Raw genomic sequence first — 21,760 nt, 5'->3', positions numbered from 1 at the left:
ACTTTACTGAAAATTTCAGGGATTTTGTGAAATCCCTGGTTTCATAACTTTACTGTAACATATATATTCCAGGGCTCTGAGACACAACCCCATGTGAAGGGTGCTACATAAATGCAAATTGTTGTGTAAGAAATTACAGTACTGTCACTTCCAGCACATCACGCTTGTGTGCTACGTACAAGAAGTGTCACTGACAACATTTCCCCTGTTTAATGTGTGCAGGCATTTTTCCAAGCTTTGTTTGGAATACAGCTTTTGAAACATTAGATTCAGTCGACTGCACTATAAAGAGCATTTACAGTATTGTCGTACTTTTTGATTACCTAAGTAACTTGCAAACAACCTTTTAAACTTAGATCATATTCATTTTAATGTAGAAGTTAGTTGTTTGTGTGTTTTCTACAACTTTCAGAGCCTATTTCAATTTTGAGCAACATTAATTGTTTAGAAAGGGGAAACCAGGAACGAAGACAAACTGAACATAAACATCCTTTTTCAACAATTTTGGCTCACTGTCGTATCAATGTTTACTTAGTGATTGTATAAATAGCATTTGAAAGTTTTCCAATGTCACCTGAAAAGCTAAGAATGTTGAAAGTTTACAGGAAACTCAGCAAACATTCTTGGCCTCCAGCCCCTGCACCGTCTCATGCGGTGTTCCTCAGGGCTCTGTCCTCGGACCCCTCCCCTTCACATGCTCCCCCTTGGTGACATCATCCGCAGACATGGGGTAAATTTCCACCTACACGCAACTCTATCTCTCTGACTCCACCCTCAACTCCAGGACTACTGGCATCCTGACCGACATCAAGTCCTGGATGAGGAACAAGTTTCTCCAACTCAACGTCAGCAAGACCGAGGCCTTCCTGATTGGCTTGCGCCAGTGCCTCCACACCTTGGGTGCTGCCAACATTGGCATCCACGGCTGCACACTCAGCCTCACTAAGCCAGTCAGGAACCTGGGTGTCTTGTTTGACCCAGAACTGTCCTTTCTCTCCCACATCTGCGCCATGACCAGCAGTGCCTACCACCACCTCCACAACATTGCCAGACTCTGCCACTGCCTCACCCCTCAGGCTGCTGAAACCCTCACCCACACATTTGTCACATCAAGGCTCGACTATGGGAACTCCCTCTTCATCGGCCTTCCCAACTCTTCCCTTCACAAGCTGCAGATCATCCAAAACTCGGCAGCTCGTGTACTCTCACGCACCAGGCTCCGCAAACCCATCACTCTCACCCTTGCCCGACTCCGCTGGCTCCCCATCTCTCAGAGGATCGAGTTCAAGATCCTCGTCCTCACTTTCAAGGCCATTCATGGCCTTGCCCCCTCCTACCTCTCTGACCTGCTGATTCCCTACCAACCTGCCCGCTCCCTCCGTTCAGCAGGCTCTGGTCTGCTCCATGTCTCCCGCCCGACCCGCCCTATCATCATTGGCCAGACATCCAGCCTCTCCGCCCCCACACTCTGGAACTCCATCCCACAGTCCCTTCACCTCGCTTCCTCCCTTGCCTCCTTCAAGGCCGGTCTCAAGACCCTTCTCTTCGATCGTACCTTTGATCTCCCTCCCACCTCTCTGCCTTCCCTCACCCCTCCCCCATGCTCAGGCCCCGACACCTGACTGTTCACTTCCTTGGGACATCCTCCCGACGTGAAAGGCGCTCTATAAATGTCATCTTGTTGTTGTTGTTGGATGGAAAATGCTCTCTGTTTTTCTGGCGTGATTCAGTATTCACATTGCATTGCTTCAATACACTTGTAAATTCATCTTAACTTTAATATGATTTGCAGGCCAGCGTTGAAGGTGAGAACTGCGACATGTGCAAAAAAGGATTCTATAATTTGCAGTTAAAAAACCCCAATGGCTGTGACCAGTGTTTCTGTTCAGGGGTATCTACTTACTGTGAAAATTGTCCATGGACCTATGACAGTGTAAGAAACGTCTTCAGAATGGGAATTTTTCTGTGTTATGTTTATGGTTTTCAAAAAAAAACTTGATAGGTTTACCATATTACTTCTTGGCAATCAACCGTGGATTTGCTTCACGTCCGACCATTAAAACCACAATGGGCAGTGCTACCGTGTAAGTAAACTATCTAGTTGTGAGATATGTAAAGAACAGTTGATTTAGGCTGCTCAATCTAAATACTTACATTGCATTCTGTCCCGGTAATGCATTAATGGCCTTTGTTTAACCTACAATCTCTGGTCAGATAATCATCAGTCCATTTGGTCTGTATGCTCTTGGGTTTCATTATAATTTGACATGGTTTTTAGCTTTTACATTTATTCCACACAGAGAATTATAATAGTGTATCTATTTGCCATGTCAAAGCAACTGAATCCGTCATTCCTTCTGTGAACTATTATAAGGCTAATTCACTTATGAGGTTAATCACATATATATTTCAGTCAGTTGTAACATAACGCATCAGTTCTCCTCTCTTCAGTTCTGGTTGAATCCTACGTGTCACAGGCACAATTTGATAGAACTGACATTTTATAAAAGCTGTTTTTAATTTGGTAGCATTAATAAGGCCACAGTCAAACTTTATCCAGTGCATTATGTGTAGACTCCACTCCATCTTTCCAAACAGTGGTAAATATTTCTGATTCCCCCCCGCCCAGCCTTTACTTTTGCCTTTCCTACACCATCGACATTCCACAATATGCAAATGTGACATTTCAATTGTTTATCTCTTTAGACACCAACATTACCCTTCAGGGTTGGAGAGATGTGGGAAGGATTCCCTCTTTGGGTTATAATAATAATAATAATCCTTGCATTTGATATTGCGCTTTTCACGTCGGGAGGACGTCCCAAAGCGCTTCACAGAATATACTGTAAAGTGAATTGACTGTATATTTGTGGGCGAACGCGGCAGCCAATTGCGCACAGCAATGTCCCACAAACAGTCGTAGATTGAAAATGACCAATTTATTATTGTTTTTGGAGGGATTATTATTAGGCGTGTGGAGTAAGAAAACTTGCCCAAGGTTTCGCCCTGCCTGGAATTGAATTCAGGTCTCTCGCTTGCAAAGCGAGTGCTCTAACCACTGAGCTACAGGACTCCACTTCTCTCCTCCTCTCTCCTGCGGCTCATTCAGCTGAGATTGGAGGAAATCTTAATATAAACATCAATCAAAAATATCGAGTTAACCTCTAATTGAGAGCTTATTTTCTAACGAGTACCAGGAAGTTTTAACAGAAAGGATGGAATGAAAACAACAAGTGGGAAATTGTTGATAAAGCTCTGTTAATTCAAGAAGAAAATGGGAGCTTTAGAAATAATGATTTGATTGCCAAATAATGATTTGAAGACTCTTTATTGAAAGTAGGATAATTTTAGATGTTGGATTTATCAAAGCATGTTAGAGTGTTAATCATGAGATGTCTGAGAGAAGTTAATCCCTTAAATACATTTCCGTCTTTGAAGAAGTTGATAATTGCTTTTTTTTCCAAAATGTATTTCTGCCTTGTAGGTGACAGACATGTTTGGTTGGTACCTGACTGATTTGGAAGGCATCAGGAAAATTGCACCGAGGCAAGAGATCACTGGTGGAGTACAACAGCTCAGTATCAACCATGATCAAGTCAGAGGGATTTTAGCACCGCTGTATTATTGGAGTGCTCCCAGCAGATATTTGGGTAATAAGGTATGTAACTCGCTAAATGAACTGTGCGCTTGTCCTCTGTTTTTCACAAATATTTCCTTGTAATAATGCACTGGTCTGTAGTCCCTAACTGCTGGAACTCTCTGCCTCTACGTTGCTAGGCATCCGATTCTGTCTTTGTAAAGCACTCTAAGACTTTGTACAAATGCAAGTTATTGTCTTGAGAAGATAGTGTCTGGAGTCAATTGCAGATGCATGCTTCTCCATATGAAAGATATACAGTACAGTGAAAAAAGTGATGTATGAACATGACTAGGAGTTATCAGATCTTAGTAAAATTGCATTATAGCAATCAATCTGAAGATTATTTTAAAATTGTGAAATATTTTTAATTCAAATTAGGCATCGATTTACAATTAATGAACATTGTATCAATATTTTATGACCGGATTCTGGTACAAGAAAGGTACTGATAGGAATGTAGAACCGGAACACAACTTGTTTGTGCAGCCAGTTTCTTATAAACAAAACTATCTTCATGTGTTATATTTTTACTGGCTCGTACACTGAGTCTGCTTGCCAGTAACGCCATATTGTAGCTAAAGGAGACGATCCATTGCTACATTGCGACTGCATGATATTATTTAGGGCGGATCAAGGCGATAACAGTACAGCACTGCTTCAGTGAAAAAAGGTGATGAATAATAATTTGGCTTAAGAAAAGGCATGTGATGAAAAAAAACTCTTAAATTTTAGAAAAATCTTTAAATAAAATCAAAAACATAACTCGCTTTGGTGGTCTAGATGCAATTCTCAAAAACGTGTTTGTGTTTTCATTTAGTTCCTATTAACCCTGCAAGCCAAGGCACCTAATTGCTGGATAATAATAAGAATCCTTACATTTGGTATAAAAGCGCTTAAGCACTCTGAGGAGCTATCCGCATGAAGAGCACTATATAAATCCAGATTGTTGTTGTATAGAGCCATTTCACATTGGGGTATTTCTCGAAGTGTTTCACATAATAAACTGCAAAGTGAAGCAACTGTATTTTGTGGGTGATCACAGCAGCCAACTTGGACCAAGCAATGTCTCACAAACAGTCATGGTCCTAGCTAGACAACTAGAGGGAAGCTTACCAGACAGTGTTCTCATTTGTAAGCTATGTGATTTTAATAATAATAATCATAATCCTTGCATTTGATATAGCGCCTTATCACATCTTCTAGACGTCTCAAAGAGCCTCACAGAATATACTGTAAGGCGAATTGACTCTATAATTTGTGGGCAAAATATTTGGTTAAGCTCCAGGAGCACCCCAACACACACTCTGTGGTCCCCAAGCCTTAGCTCTCACCAACCTGGGCCTACTATTCTCCAAAAGTAGGTAAACAATAGGTGTCCTTCCAGGGAAGGAATGCACATTCCATTCCAGAGACAGTAAAATGTCCCTGTGTTAATAACATGCATACTCTCAGTTTGATTTGGATACTCTTAGCATGATGTTGGGTTTCTGCCATGTCAGAGACCTGAGTGAACAAAAGAAAAATTGTGTTTTGACCTTCCCATCCTCTGGCCACTAAACTGTGGGAGATGCAGCAACACACAAATTTTCAAAAGACCTGCTTTAAAAACAAATACCCACTTACATGCTAAATAAAGCTCAAATAAATGCTTCCTGATGTTTCCTGATGAAATAAAGGTCAGAATACTATTCATTATTCGCATCAGCATTACGTATGCTGTCAGCTCACAAATACAATTTTTAAAATGGGTTTTATTATCATCTGATGTGCTATAGCCTTCACTGCGCATCTGAATGTGTATGTTCTGATTATAGGTAGCCCACAATTATGTATGAGAAAGTAATAGTTTGGGTTTTTTTAAGATGTTTTTGTCAGTTTTTTAAAAAAAATGTAAATAAGGAAAATGGAATGGGAGTCAGATGTCTCATTTGGAAACCACTGTCCACTAGGAAATATAATCCAGTTGTGCATTCCCCCTGGATTCTGTAGCATGGTGCAAAAGAGATATGAACAATAGAATGAATCATTTGCATGGTCATATTCTCCCCAGTAGCACATAGAAGGTGTAAAAATAATCCATTGTGAACTCGAAGGCTGACTTGTTTGATAGCATTTTCAAGCTGCACATTGGGACTTTACGCTCACAGTCTAGGCTGCTGGGGGAGCATTGGAATGTTAGAGATGCTGACCTTTGGATGAGACATTAAACTGAGGTCCTATCTGCCTGCCGAGGTGGACGTTAAAGATTCCATGGCTCTATTCACAAACAAAAGGGAGTTTCTCCTGGCAGTCTGACCAAGAACCCTCCGTGGTTNAAAAAATCACTTTGTGGTTGTTTTTAGACATTGCTGTGTGTGAATTGGTTGCTGCATTTCCCTCAAATACATAATCACTACATCTCACAGTAAATCCTGTGAAGTGCTTTGAGACTGTTGGATAATTGATATGGCACTATACAAAATGCAAGGATTATTATTATTCTAAAGATACAAAGGACACTTCTGTTGACATTTGATGTCCTATATTTTCTGACATGTTACTTCCAACCAGCAACTAAACCTGTGATCCTATTACTTTTATTTAGAAACCTATAAGGTCAGTTTTGAATGAAATCGTGTTAATGCTGCTTATGGTACTGCAGTTCATTTCATTGTAATGCTCCTTCTCTCTCCAAGAACTAAGCTCTAATATAACTGGAGACACTGCGGATAAATTGATAACTCTTATATTATGGATTTAAGCAATAATTTTGGTACATATTGAGCAATTTATTTTACTAACATTAAAAAGAAAAAATGTATGCAGAATGCCAGGGGGTGATCTTCTGCTAATTGCTAAAATAGTGATCTTTGTTCATAGTGTCTTTATAATGGGAAATCCCAATATAAACATGTCGCAAAACAGATTAATAGATTAACAGATTAACCTAAATTGGACTATTGTGTATATCCAGACCATATATTGTTGAAAAACTGGGAAAATACACCTAAAATGTTTGTGCTTTAATTCCTAGCATTTCTCTTTTCTTTGGCATGAGGTATGGACAAGCTGATGTAGTCTCAGTCTGTGTGCTATTTATTGGGGTTTGAACACTCGCTAATAGCAAAACAAATCCATGCACAGAAATCCATACATTATTGCTCAAAATGGGTCAGGGCTCCTGGATGATAACCAACAGAAACAGAACCAAACATAAACAGAATGTTTCTATTGGCTATCAAATTCCTTTTTGAGGTTTGCTTCTTCTACTATGTTTTCTCTCTCTCTCTCTCTCTCTCTCTCTCTCTCTCTCTCTCTCTCTCTCTCTCTTTGAGTCTCCCTAAGACAGTGGTGGCCAATGTTTTTGGTCGGCTAACAAAATAATTTTTTGAAGGTTTTTAAAGAAAAACCTCAAAGCTGCTGATCGAACCACAAACTTACCTAGACTGGTGTGAATGTTTGGGTGTGGGCCGTTTTCAGCCGAAGTTTGGCTTGCAATTCTCTAAAATGCTCCCTTTCTCTCTCTCTGACTTTTTATTATCTAGTATCTGATCTGTTTCTTTTTCTGACTAACCCTACACTGTACAAAAACTACCTGTATCAACAGTTACCCTCCAGCTATACAAAAAAAACAATCAATTGGTGCTCACGTTCAGAAGGTTACTAAATACACAATTTAGATAAGTAAGTATAAGAAAGTAAATCACATCAAGACTTCTCACATTTGGACAACCAGATATCCAATTTCACTGACTATCACAATGTAGAAGGTTGCAATTCCATCACAGTAGTCAGAAAGAGCAGAATGAAGAAGGCTTAGCTCTCTTAACCTCCAATGCAAGCCGATAATTGCACAGTGATCACAAGCACTTGGTACATTTTGCCGTTATTGAAAACAATCAAATAAAGAAGTAATAGTTCACCCGTGGAATCACAATGCTTTATGTGATTCCGCCAGTGTAACAATGTACAGTCTTCATCAGTTATTTGAAGGCCAACACAGCAGTGGACTGAATGAAGCAAGTCTATATCAAAATAACAACAGCCAAAGAGTTTTGACCTCAATATGTCCATATAATGGTGAATCAGGGAATGGATGTGAATGTGAAGGTGAATATGTCGCAGTAAACAAAGATTTTCAAGGACAACTGAGCCATCAGAATGTTCATGTCCCAGTGATCATGGAAGAAACAAGCAATTATCTCTGTACTTTTGACGTGTTATGTCATGATGTGCTATATAGTTTGCAAGTTATATGCTGTTCTGGGTCACAATAATAAGTTAAATTTGTTACGCCAAGAGTATAATACAGTCAGGAACGTTTGTTCCTACATTATCATGCTCATGAAAACGTGATATATTTGATACTTAAATGTCTGTCATCAAATTACACATCAGGTTGATTGATAACAAACCAGGACAAATACATTTACTCTGTTCATTTGGGGACAGCAGTGGAGCAGAAGTGACTCGTGTTTTGTAGCACATTTGTTTGCAAGTCTTATTATTCTCTCCAGAAAGTGCAGAGCTCATTGTTGACATTTCAGATGGTTAAATATTAGATTAAAATTGTTGTGAGGAATTAAGTTACCATTTGCAATGAATATGACAAAGTTTATTCATAGCGAAAGAGATTACCCCAATTATATACACACAGGCTCTTGAATGGGTATTGGCCCATCATGGGTAATAGCCTATTATGATGATAAATAACCCATCTTTCAAGATTCTGGCTGGGTGCACACTTCAGTGGTTTCACTGAAACCTAAAGCATTAGCTGACATCTTCAGATTGACAAGAGTGACAGCAGTGTGTGAAGCGCCTGCATGGGTAACTACAGATAATTTTTTTTCCCCTGAACGAATGCGTTTAAAATCATCCAATTGAAAATTGCAAAGTGTCTCTTCCCAGAGTAGCAGCAGCCATTTCATTAAATGTTGTTTGCACAAACACCCAAAGAATGGCACGCGGAGCTCTTGATTGGTTATTCAGCTGAAACTGAATTCAAAGCATTTTTGTCCATTTTAAAGGAGGTTTTGTTTAGACACACATCAAGAAAAAAACATTAACTCAGACATTTGATGAAGTTTGTTTGCCTCAGATAACAAATCAATCAGTGGCATTTTAAAGTAAATTTTTTCCCTCTCCCGCTGCCTTGTGAGAACTGACAAACCCAATCCTAATTTTCTATGAGTCTGGAGCATGGTACACACTTGTCTATGACTGACTGCATCACAATCTCTGGCACAGTAGACATATTTAGTGTGTCTGCACCCCAATCTTTAGAGCAGTACATCACTACTGGACCTGCTCACCAGTGTGTAGCTCCGGGCAGGGCGAAACGTTGCGCAAGTTTCCTTATTCTACACAACTTTGCTCACCTAGCAGTAAGTAGAAATCCGGTTATTAGTCGATTGGCGGATCACTTTCTCGGGGATAATAACCCCTTCATAAATATATATATAAATAAATAGACAGACAGACAGACAGTCACTCAATTCATGACTGTTTGTGGGACACTGCTATGCGCAATTGGCTGCCGCATTTTGCCCACAAAATATGTGATAAGGCACTATATCATATTCAAGGATTATTATTATAGCACAGTATAGGAATAATAATAAGCCTTATAATAAATCTTGCGTTCGATATAGCTCTTTATCACATCATTGCGACATCTCAAAGCGCTTCACAGAATATACTGTAAAGTGTTGACTGTATATTTTGTGGGTGAAACGTGGCAGCCAATTGTGCACAGCAATTGTAGCACTGTGTCTGCATTCAGTGTACAGCACAGTGCACTTGTACTACGACTGCTCTCTAGTCTTTTGGACACTCCATTTTTTTTACTGTGTCTACACCACGATCTGTTTCATGGTGCAGAGTAGTGCTGTGTGACTGACTGCATGGTAATCGGTGGCTTGGTACACAGTTGATCTGTAGCTTATTAAAATTTAAAAGGCTTTCTCAGAGCTTCACTTATTTGAAGGCAAGCAAGCAATTCAGATAAGCAGAGCGTGTGCATCTCCTATAAACAGAACCATGACTTTGTAGTACTTGTATTTTAAAGTGGTAATGCCTTTTCAGGATTTAACAACTAATCCTTTATAATTAGTATATTATTGTATCGTCTCCCGCTACGCTATCATGGTCTTTTAGAATCAAATGTATCACAATGTAACTCAGGCGTTTGCCAATTACTGCAAAATACATTCATTTACATACAGAGCGATTAAATAAAGAGGACCTATGCTAACCACAAATATTATAAACCATGACAACTAAGAAAACTGTGGAAGAATTCTTACAACAAAGTCCAAAAATGTTACTGCAAGAGCGAAATTCTTGTAAGCATAGAATTGTTGCAAAAATAATAAATACTGATAATCCTTGCATTTGATGTAGCCGCCTTATCATGTCTTTGAGACGTCTCCAAGTGCTTCACAGAATATACTGTAAAGTGAATTGACTGTGTGTTGTGTGGGCGAAATGTGGCAGCCAATTGCGCACAGCAGTGTTCTACAAACAATCGTGGATTGAGTGACCACATTTTTTTTCTGAAGGAATTATTATCCCAACAGAGGCATGTGAGCAAGGAAACTTACACAATGTTTTGCCCTTTGCAAATGACACAGTGTAACTAATTACCCAGTTCGGGAAGTAATTCTGTTGCTTTCCAGCCAACAACTAACAACCCCCAAAATGAGCAATCCCTATTTTCTCATATTCAGAAATGTGTCACAGTGGACAAGTGGCAGCTTGCTTCAGTTGGAAGCATTGTTGCCTAGGGGTCAGAAAGTTGTGGGTTCAAGCCTCATATTAGGAATTAAGTGTCTAGGGTAGTGATGGTCAACCTATGGTCTGCTGAACATTCGCACTAGACTAGGTGAGTCTGTTTTAAATCAGTGTTTTGTTTCCATTTTTCTTTAACTTATTTATGGCATCAATCAAGAAATATTCAATCAAGCAAATATATTTTGTTGACCGACTAAAAAAGGTTGGCCACCACTGATCTAGGGTGATATTCCAATGCAGAGTTGTGGGAGTGTTGCTTTTTTGGCTCGGCCTCCTAACCCCCTACCAATCTGCCCGCTCTCTCGGCTCAGCGTACTCTGGCCTGCTTCATGGCCCCTGTCTTGTCCGTGAATTCCTGAGGATGAGCCTTCATCCACTCTGCCCCCACCCTCTGGAATTCCATCCTGCAGTCCCTCCGCCTCTCCCTCTCCCTTGCCTCCTTCAAGACCCATCTCACGACCCTCCTCTTCGACCGTGCTTTCGATCACCCTCCTCCCCCTGCTTTCTATCCTCCCCGATCCTGTCCACAACTCGGGTCCGAAACACTGATTGTCCAGCGCCTTGGACGTGCTCCCAACGTGAAAGATTCTATACAAATCTAATTTTGTTGTTGTTGCTGTATATCCTATGAAGTGCTTTGAGACGTTCTCCCGATATGAGAGATGTGAGGTGCTTTATCAAATGCAAAAAAAGGATTGTTACTGGCAGTAATTATTGTAAAATTCTTTGATATTTTTTGACAAGTTTGCAGGGCTATGGGGAGAGAGCGGGGGAGTGGGATTGAATCGATAGCTCTTTTCAAAGAGCCAGCACAGACACAATGGCCGAATGGCGTCCTTCTGTGCTGTACGATTCTATGATTCCATGATTCAAGGTCCACCTCAAGGCCTTCCTCTTATAAGGCAAATTAAGGTCAATTCAGTTAGTGTTCCACCATCCTGGCAGTCACATGTGTGTGTCATGTCCCAAACTATATACTATATCCCTAGATATTATTTCCTAACAGAAATCCATCTAACTTGTTTTTGGAAGAATCAACACTTTCTGCTTCCAATGATTTACTGCACATTTATTGAAATAGTGTTTCCGCAGATTTCTTCTGAATTTACCCCCCTTTAATCACAGGCCGTGTCATCTGGTTGTAATGTTCAGTACAAGATAAAATGGCTTATTATGGTCTACATTATCTTGTCCCTTTAGAATCTTAAAGACCATAATCATATCGCTCGTCAACCTTCTCTTCTCCAGTGTGAACATGCCCAGTTTATGTAATTGATCCTCAGAATCCAGTCCTCTCAATCATTTTGGTTGCCCTTCTCTATATCCTTTCAATAACTGTAATATCCTTTTTGTATTGCAGGGACCAGAAATGCACACAGTATTCTAAATGTGGTCGCACCAGTGATTTATAAAATGGCAGGATTATCCCATTATTTAGGCTCAATATTTTCAATACAACCCAGCCCCTGGTTTGTTAGACAAAGCTGACAGGAGTCATGCAAGAGAGCCTTGGTCTTGTTGACGTTGACTGTAGAAAGTTATAGCTTATTTTATTCTTTGAAACATGTCCCTGAAATTGATGTAGCAGGAAGAAATCCTACAAAGTTAGATGATGTCTAGATCTAAATATAGTTTGTTACTTCTCTGAAATTGGTTATAATAATAATCCTTACAATTAATGGAGCACCTTTCATTTCAAAGCACCTCATGGGATTCACTGTAAAGTTTAGTGACAGTGCATTTTGTGTAGACAAAAACTTGTTCTTTTTAGCCTAATAATTATTTCAACATTGTATCCAAAATAACCCATGTCCTGTACACAGCAGTTTAGCAACATTTGAAATATAGCCAATAAAAATGAATATTTTTTAAAAGACAAGTCTGAAGAATGAAGGGCTTCCTTTCCAGACTGCTGGAAGCTCCTATTTGTTTTTTTAACAACAGACAGTAAAGTTTGGACAACTAATTGCTCCATTGTCTGCAATAGAACACAGTTATTAATAAATTGTGCTTCATGAGTACATCCTGTTTGTGCAGATTTCAAAGCCCTTAAATTTTTTTTATTATTTTTCAGTAAGAGTTGAATTCGCAAGTTGGATCTTGTAATTTTCAGTCAGGGGGGTTTACAATCCTAAGCAAATGTTGAAGTGATAATTATCACTAGTAATAATGAATATATTGTGGGAAATGTCACCCTGTCGATGTCTGAGTTGATTGTATCCCAGGTACACTGCCCCAGATCGAGGCTAAGTTGGGGGTGGGAGAGTATTCAACCAACACTAAAAATGTTGGACCAGACAGTAACTTACAATTACTGGAAGATGTGTTTAGATATTTCAACTTGATAAGGGTTTATAAATCTGCAAGTTCTTTGTTTCCATATGACCAATGATAATTATAATAATATAATAATAATCCTTGCATTTGATATAGCGCTTTTCACGTTTTCTAGTCATCTCAAAGCGCTTCACAGAATAGACTGTAAAGTGAATTGACTGTCTATTTGTGGGCGAAATCCCATTGAATATGGCACATTTTCCCCCCTGATTGGTTTTTGTTGTGAGGGATATAGGAACTCAGTGTTTCAGTTTCAAGTGGAATTTCACTAAGGAAAAGAAAAGAGAGTTTCTGCCAGTCCTTTGGCCAACAGTCCTGTAGATAAATTGGTCCCTCACCTCATAGCTGTTGGCAACCAGGTTGTCACAAATAACCAAAGCTCTTTCTCGCAAATACAACATTCACCCTATGAATTTGTTCATCATTGTAGACACTATCAAAATGGAAGTTCTTTTTTAGACTGTGGGCAAACTATCCAGTATACTACATAGGTATACAATGAGCAAAGAAGTTGAGACTGGGTTGTTAAAAAAAAGTTGAATGAATGGGAAAGTTATAAAGATTTTTAAAGATTGGAATGATTGGAATGATTAGATCCTTGATAGGACATGGTAGTCCTGTACTGCTGGTATAAGGAAAATGGGATATGTTGTATGTGGAAGCCCATAGCACAGGGATGAATATTGGAGGAATGATGATGGAGTTTTGCTATGGTGAACTTTGGGCATTAGGAGAGATTTTGCAAACTTTCCCTCAGTTGATTAAATCAGGGTCTTAGAGAAGAAGACTAGATTCCACACCGTGTATCAAAGAAGGGCATGCTTGCACCTGTTCATATATTCCTTCCACTATATTCCTCATATGGAAACATAAGCACATTCACCTCCAGCTTGCTAGTGATTGGATTACCCTGCTATTGCTGTCAAGAAAAATGGATACATTCCCTACCAAAGGGCTACTGGAATCGAGACGTTGCTCTCATCTTCCACTCCAGACCATTGGTGAAACAGAATACACATTCTATCACTATACCCTCAGGACAGGATTGCTTCAATGGATTGGAAGTTAAAAAAATGTAATTCTAGTTCCATCCATTGATGACTGGTGCACTCACCTATCATTCAACATTATCACAGAGAAACATTTGGCAAAATGTTACTTAAAAACTATCTGTACAAATACACAGTTACTACACTTTACAGTGAAACCCTATGAAGTGCTTTGAGATGAAAATTAGTTGTGTAAACAATCTGTGCTAATGCATGTCAATTTTCATACTAGAAATATGGTACAATTAATGTAATCCTAAGATTCTTTCTACAAAAAGTGGATAAACAATAAGAACTACAACTAAATAAATGTGCAATGATCTCTTTCATCCTTTGTCCATGAAAAACACTAAAGGTGATTTTCTGAAGGTCAATGAATTTACCGTTCTTGACAGTTTGAATTTATAATGGATTTTTCCAGAAATTTGGACAGAATAAGGTTTAAGATGTCTTCCTGATGGACAAATTTTCTGAAATATTTCAGAAACGTAAACTGACTTCAGTGTAACTCCAGCTGCTTGTCTCAGGTTTTGAGTTGAGTCCAGTTAAAGGTCAAATTTGTTCATTAAACTGAGATAATAATAACAATAACAATACAATAATCCTTGCATTTTGATAGTGAGCCCTTCACATCATTGAGGATATCTCAAAGCACTTCACAGGCTTTACTTTGTAGTGTAGCAACTTTTTATTTTTGCAGGACAAAGTGGCAGCCAATTTACATACAGCAGTATCCCACGAACAACTATGAAGTGAATGAAGAATTTTATTTTGGAGAATTGGTGGGCAGGACACTGGGAGAAGCAGCCTTTTGTTTTTGAATAGTGCCATGCGATCTTTAACATTCACCCAAACAGGCAGCATGGGACCTCAGTTCAACAACTTGTCTGAAAGGCAGCACTTCTACAATACAACATTGATCTGGAGTGTCTGGAGTGTCAGCCTAGATTATGTGAGTTGAAAGTCTTGATGTGGAGCTTGAACCTACAATCCGGTTCCTTTCAAAAAGCACATTGGTTCATTTGAAAGAAATTCTGATCGGCTTCTGGTGATGTCAGTTATTTATGAGACTTCCCCATTATAATTGCTCATCATTCACTTATTTGACTCAATTCACTTCCCTTTGTAAGAAGATACACACATAATGTTACAATGTTATTAAAATTTCAAGGTTATTTTATTCCCTATTTTAACTTTTAAGCCTTCTTCTTCTACCAACTGTCTGACCCAGCAGGCAGGCCTCTACCACCATTATAATCCTTTGATAAAGTGCCTTATCAGGTCATTGAAATGGCTTAAAGCAGTTCACAAAATATACTGTGAAGTGAATCGACTGTATATTTTGTAGGCAAATGGCATTAGCCAATTGGGCACAGCAGTGTCCCACAAACAGTCATGGATTCAGTGACCAAATTATTATATATTTTTAAGAAATTATTACCCCCTGTAAGCGATCTGCCAGTCGACTAACAACTGGGTTCCAACTTTACTGCTAGGTAAACAGAGGCATGTGAAATAAGGAAACCTGCCAAAGGTTTCGCCTTTCCGGGAATCGAACTGGGGTCCTCTCGCTTGTGTGGCGAGTGCTCTAACCAATATGCTACAGAATTCCACATTTCTTTCCCTTCCTGGTAAACCATTTCAACAGTTAATTATCCTCTGTGAAGTAATGCTTCTTTGTGCTTGTACTAAAAATTGGGCTTCACGTCCCTGAATCTGTGCCCCCTCCCCTGCTGTCCTGCTACATTAGAATATCTAAAACTATTATTCTGGATTTACTTTATCCCATTTAGCATCTTATATGCTTCTTTTAGATCCCCACTGAGATGTTTCTCTTCAAAACTGAAGAGCTAATCTTGTCATTACTCATAGTTCATCCCTCTAACACTGGGAATTACTGTCAATGCTCTCCACTGCCATCAAAGAACATGGATACTCAGCTGCAGGGTATGCAGACATTAAATTCAGAGCAAGTCTGAAATGCTTCTACATTTAGATATGTTGGCTTCTTTGCATGAGCATTCTCAAAGATGATGTTGCTAGCATCTGTCCTGAGTAAACGGTCAAAATGCAGAGCAAATGCCTAGATTCTCCCCGGATGTTCCTCAGTGCTATCTGAGAGAAGAATACCTGGGGAATTCATTATAATGGCAACAACCTGAAACAATGGGTTATTTGCCTGTGGGGCAATGAGGAAGCACTTACCTTGTAATATAATAATAATAATAATCCTTGCATTTGATATAGCGCTTTTCAAGTCGGGAGGACGTCCCAAAGCGCTTCACAGAACATACTGTAAAGTGAATTGACTGTATATTTGTGGGCGAATGCGGCAGCCAATTGCGCACAGCAATGTCCCACAAACAGTCGTAGATAGAAAATGACCAATTTATTATTGTTTTTGGTTTTTGGAGGGATTATTATTAGGCGTGTGGAGTAAGGAAACTTGCCCAAGGTTTCGCCCTGACTGACCTGCCTGGAATTGAACTCAGGTCTCTCGCTTGCAAAGCGAGTGCTCTAACCACTGAGCTACAGGACTCCACATTTCAGCATCCCACAATGGCTCAACTTGTGAAAAATTAATTTGCACAGCACTCAATGATAAAACATTTTGGAATTTTTGTCTATAGTGCTGCACTTGTTACTCAAATTTCTGTGGAGGCTTCGAAGACTATCAAGTTATAGGAAACACAATTTGTTTTACAAAGATTAAGAACATAAGAAAGTTTTGAAAAATGGACTAAATCTTCCATCAACTCCATCCCTTACACAGGCCTTATATCATTGATTCTACATAATGCATTTCAGCCTCAGAGAAAAGTTCTGCAATGTTTCTCTCTCCCCTTCCCCAAAGGCAAATCAAGCAAAATGTCCTACATTATTCCCTGATCAGTTGCCGACAGTTGTATGACATTTACATGGTCCTGGCAATTTAGGAGCAATTATGTTCCACAGCGCATTTGATTATTCCAGCATTTATCCTTGTACCCTTCAATTCTATTCTAAACCAGTTCTTTTTTTAACATTGTTAATCATCAGAGTTATTCCACATCTATATCACTCTGAGAAAAATGTTGCTTCCAATGTCAAATCATGCCTGAAGATGGTTAATTTTACACTTCTATCCCTTTGTTCTATGCTGACATAAATGATCTGGTTGCACCTAGGTTAAGTATTATTTTCAGCCTTAAATTCAGGATACAAATGTGTTGTACTTAAGCCTTCATATGAGATTGAATAAATTGTTAACAATCTTTAAAATCTAAATATTGGTGAAATTAAAAAAACCTTCCAGTTTATAGTCACATCAATATGAAACTTGTCAAAGCATTTCATGAGTATTGTCAACTGTGGAATCTGCTGCTGAAGGCAAATTCTGCCCCATTTGCAAGGATCTGCAAACAGGCCTGAGATATATTATCAATTATCTGGAGGATCATTAACCAGAAAACTAGAAGAAACTCTATTTATTTTCTAAGACTTATGGACCCTTCCACTCTTCCCTCTCCAGTAGGGGAGTCTGCCTGGACTGTCTTTCTGTGGTAATGGAGTTTCTCTGAGCTACTGGTTGACACTGTGACCAAAGGCTCCCGATGTCCTCCACTGTTTCTGAGGCCTCCAAAGATAGAAACTCTCACTGTTGCCCTTTAAGATGGTGACCCTCCACCAGGATCTTGCTGGTTGTTGTGCCCAGCAGTTCCCGGAGCGCTTACCCCACTCCTATCTCTGATGGATCAGCGAACCTCACCCGAATCTCACAATCCAAACAAGGAAAATAAAATTCCTTTACATTGTTTAACAGTACGGTTATAGTTTCAAAACAGGAGCAATATGGTACATTTGCATACAAAGTCCAATTGAGGCATTTATTATAAATCTGTTCATTAAATAATTCAACAAAGGTTAATGATTTACATTCAAATGCTTCCACAGACATATTAAAAATGATTGCAGTCTAATGGTTAATAAGTGTTTTATTCTCAATTGTTGAAATACCCTCCATGATTATGCCTTAATCGCTCTGAGATGCCGTCCGGCGTGGAGGGCGCTAATAAATCCAAGTTGTTGTTGTTGTAATCAATACAAGTGAAAGCTATATAAATCCATACAACTACCTGATGTATTATTTTATTGTGACTTTTTTTTATACTGCAGCTGACATCGTATGGAGGGGAATTGATTTTCATCATCTCTTATGATATAGAACACCAAATGGGCATCCACACAATATCCCATGAAGATGTTATCTTAGAGGTTAGTATTACATTTAATTTTCACCTCTCCTTAAGCCTCTTCTTACAACTTGGATCCCCAGTCCCATACCCTCCACTTTCCCAGTTCTGGTTCATTGTCTGTAGCTCAGTGGATAGAGCACTTGCCTCACAAGTGAGAGACCTGGGTTCGACTCACAGCAGGGCAAAACTTTGGGCGAATTTCCTTACTCTACATGCCTCTGTTTACCTAGCAGTAAGTAGGAACCTGATTGTCAGTCAATTGGCGGATCGCTTTTCTGGGGATAATAATGCCTTTAAAACACAAAAAATAATAATTTGGTCACCCAATCCACAACTGTTTGTGGAACACTGCTGTGTGCAATTCACTGCTGCATTTTGTCCACAAAATATACAGTCACTCACATTGCAGTATATTCTGTGAAGCGCTTTGGGACGTCTAGAAGACGTAAAAAGCGCTCTATCAAATGCAAGGATTATTATTATTATAGTATATTCTGTGAAGCACTTTGAGATGTCTCAATAACATGATAAGGCGCTATATCAAATGCAAGGAGTATTCTTATTATTATTGTTTGGTATCCACTTGTCTGTTCCACCTTCAATGGCTGACCCATCTTGTGCTCTACAATTTTGTTCGAATATCTCTTTATACTTTCTTTATTCTCGCTTTTGAAATCCACTTAAAAAAGAAGCTTTGACTTTGCATTTGGTCAAAATCTTTAAATCTTCCCCTTTCCCTGCTCACTGCTTACCATTATGTTTGTCAAGAGTTTCAGGGTATTCATTTCATGCTAAAGTCATGATGTGAGTGTGATTTATTGTTGTTAAGTCCTGGAATCATTCTCATTGCTCTTCTCTGAACATCTAAAGGACTTCAAAATACATCAATGTCCTTTTGAAGGTAGGGTGCCTAAAATTGCATACAGTTCAATTCCAAATGTGGCTTCACCACCAACCTATAAAAGGTTACAATAACTTCTTTTGACTGATAGGCAAACCCTCTTGAGATGAAACCAAGAATCTGATTAACTTTATTGATAACATCTTCACATTGACTAGAAAGTATCATTGAGGACTAATATTGGACTCAATTCCTTTCCCCTCTTCAATATTTAAAATGTATAACTAGGTCTCTACATTCCTCAATTTTTCTAAAATTGTTTAAAATCTGCTGTGCTTTGTAGAGACAACTATCTGTAGTTGTATTGCATATAATGTTAAACCCTCTAATGGTAGTGGGTGTGGGGGATAGGAGGGTCGAAAATCATCCGAGATCAATGAATTCAGGTTAAACAAAAACTGTAATGTGTCAATTTTTCCCTATCTTGCTTGATCAGTTTCTGTCCTTGTAAAGCTGTTTTCCTCCAGATATCATTGTTGACAGAATTGATTTTTTTCCCCAAGAGTAAGTATACTTGCTCCAGTGAAGTCTTGTTAGCAGAACACATAAGAAATGCAGAAACGAAGTAAAGAATCTATAGAAAAGTGAAGTACTGTATTCAGTGAACAAAATTATGGTCACCAGGGTTTTAGACTGAAAAAACAATATATCTTCTGAGGAATGCTTGGCATTTGCTGGACTGTCTGAATGATAGAAAAATAATTAATATGATGCTTGGGAGCCCTAGTTTTCAATATTATTCTGAACAGAAAATGGTGAAAGATTTCAGGATAAGAAAATGGAGTTGTCATTCAGTCATATTATGTATATACATTATCAAGTCATATATTATAGAGCTAACAACCGCTTTACTAAAGATGTTATGTTTTGTGGAGTCCTGTAGCTCAGTGGTTAGAGCACTCGCTTTGCAAGTGAGAGACCTGAGTTCAATTCCAGGCAGGGCGAAACCTTGGGCAAGTTTCCTTACTCCACACGCCTAATAATAATCCCTCCAAAACCAAAAACAATAATAAATTGGTCATTTTCAATCAACAACTGTTTGTGGGACATTGCTGTGCGCAATTGGCTCCCGCGTTTGCCCACAAATATACAGTCAATTCACTTTACAGTGTGTTCTGTGAAATGCTTTGGGACGTCCTCCCGACGTGAAAAGCGCTATATCAAATGCAAGGATTATTATTATTATACAACAACAACAAGATTCCATTTATAGAGCGCCTTTCACGTCAGGAGGACGTCCAAAGGCGCTGGACAGTTGGGTCAGGACCTGAGCAGGGGACCCGAGCAGGGGAGAAATGGTCAGGGTGAGGGGAGGGAAGGGAGGGAGCGAGGAGTGGGTAGAGAGTCGAGAGGGGAGCCGAAGGCCGAAGGCACTTATATGAGTTATAATATGCGGCTATTAGCAAAATAACTTCACACTTATTTTAAGCACAGATCTCAGTGCTGTGGTTTTCTTCAATGTTTTGCGCTATGTTGACTCTTGTCTTTTATTTTATTTTTTAGGGAAATGGTATCCGCATAAGCAATGGTCGTGAAGGAATCTTGCTTTATCCAGATGCAGAGCACAGTGAGGTGGTTGTGCTGCTGCCAGAAAACTTTGTCATTCATGGAACAGGTTTGCCTGTCAGCAAAAAGGACTTCATGACTGTCCTGGCAAACTTGAACCGTCTTCTAATAAGGGCCACCTATAGCAGTGACCAGAATGCCATTAATAGGTACAAATTAGATTTACTTTACATTTTCACTATATTTTCATATAGTGGAGTCCTGTAGCTCAGTGGTTAGAGCACTTGCTTTGCAAGCGAGAGACCTGAGTTCAATTCCAGGCAGGGCGAAAACTTGGGCAAGTTTCCTTACTCCACATGCCTGATAATAATCCCTCCAAAACAAAAAACAATAATAAATTGGCCATTTTCAATCTACGACTGTTTGTGGGACATTGCTGTGTGCAATTGGCTGCCGCGTTCGCCCACAAATATACAGTCAATTCACTTTACAGTATATTCTGTGAAGCGCTTTGAGACGTCTAGAAGACGTGAAAAGCGCTATATCAAATGCAAGAATTATTATTATTTATTATTATATGTTTGCGATCTTGATAGGACATTCTGCTTCATCCAACAGTTTGATTCTGTGATGTAAGGACAATAGGGTAGGTATTCTGGAAAGATGAGATAAAATGAATTGAAGGATGTTTTTCATCTGAAACTCTCTTGTGACCTCCCATCTATGGTTCAAAGTCCACATATGGTCCATAGCTCGCATACCTCACCCCCTCCTCACTCATTCCTTCATTACTTTGAGAATAGACTTCTCCAAAGTTCTCCTCACTGGTTTCCACTGCTTGATCCTCTACAAGCTAAAACTCAACCAAAGCTCTGTTGGTTGCATTCTCTCCTGTATTACACTCTACAGACGTATTGCTGCTTACCAGGCACCATTGGCACCTCAATAAGAATGATAAATAATCCTTGCATTTAATATAGCCCTTTTCACATCTTCCAGATGTTTCAAAGCAGTTCACAGAATATACTGTAAGGTGAATTGACTGCATATTTGTGGGCGAAACGTGGCAGACAATTGCTCACAGCAGTGTCCCACAAACAGTCGTGGATTGAATTTTTATTATTTTTATTTCTTGAGAGATTATTATCAGGCGTGTGGAGTAAGGAAACTTGCCCAAGGTTTCGCCCTGCCGGGAATCAAACCCAGGTCTCTTGCTTGCGAGGCGAGTGCTCTAACCACTGAGCTACACGCATTGGCACCTCAATACCTCAAGAGATCAACTTTAAATTCCTTGTCCTAATTTTCAAATCCTTCACAG

At 39.3% G+C, this 21,760-nt stretch overlaps 1 protein-coding gene across 1 annotated transcript in view; it reads left to right on the top strand.

Moving 5' to 3' along the window:
- The window catches only part of lama2 (laminin, alpha 2), a 181,741-nt gene that overhangs the window by 46,924 nt on the left and 113,057 nt on the right, over nucleotides 1-21,760 (top strand). The window contains exons 11-14 of the mRNA XM_042332818.1: nucleotides 1,793-1,933; nucleotides 3,485-3,658; nucleotides 17,956-18,054; nucleotides 20,440-20,651. Of these exons, the coding sequence (XP_042188752.1) occupies nucleotides 1,793-1,933; nucleotides 3,485-3,658; nucleotides 17,956-18,054; nucleotides 20,440-20,651 (626 nt within the window). The remainder of the gene's footprint in view (nucleotides 1-1,792; nucleotides 1,934-3,484; nucleotides 3,659-17,955; nucleotides 18,055-20,439; nucleotides 20,652-21,760) is intronic.

Source organism: Callorhinchus milii, unplaced genomic scaffold (genome assembly GCF_018977255.1).
Source record: "Callorhinchus milii isolate IMCB2004 unplaced genomic scaffold, IMCB_Cmil_1.0 Scaffold3, whole genome shotgun sequence".
Taxonomy (NCBI): Eukaryota; Metazoa; Chordata; class Chondrichthyes; order Chimaeriformes; family Callorhinchidae; genus Callorhinchus; species Callorhinchus milii.
This window is presented reverse-complemented; position numbering and strand designations above follow the sequence as displayed.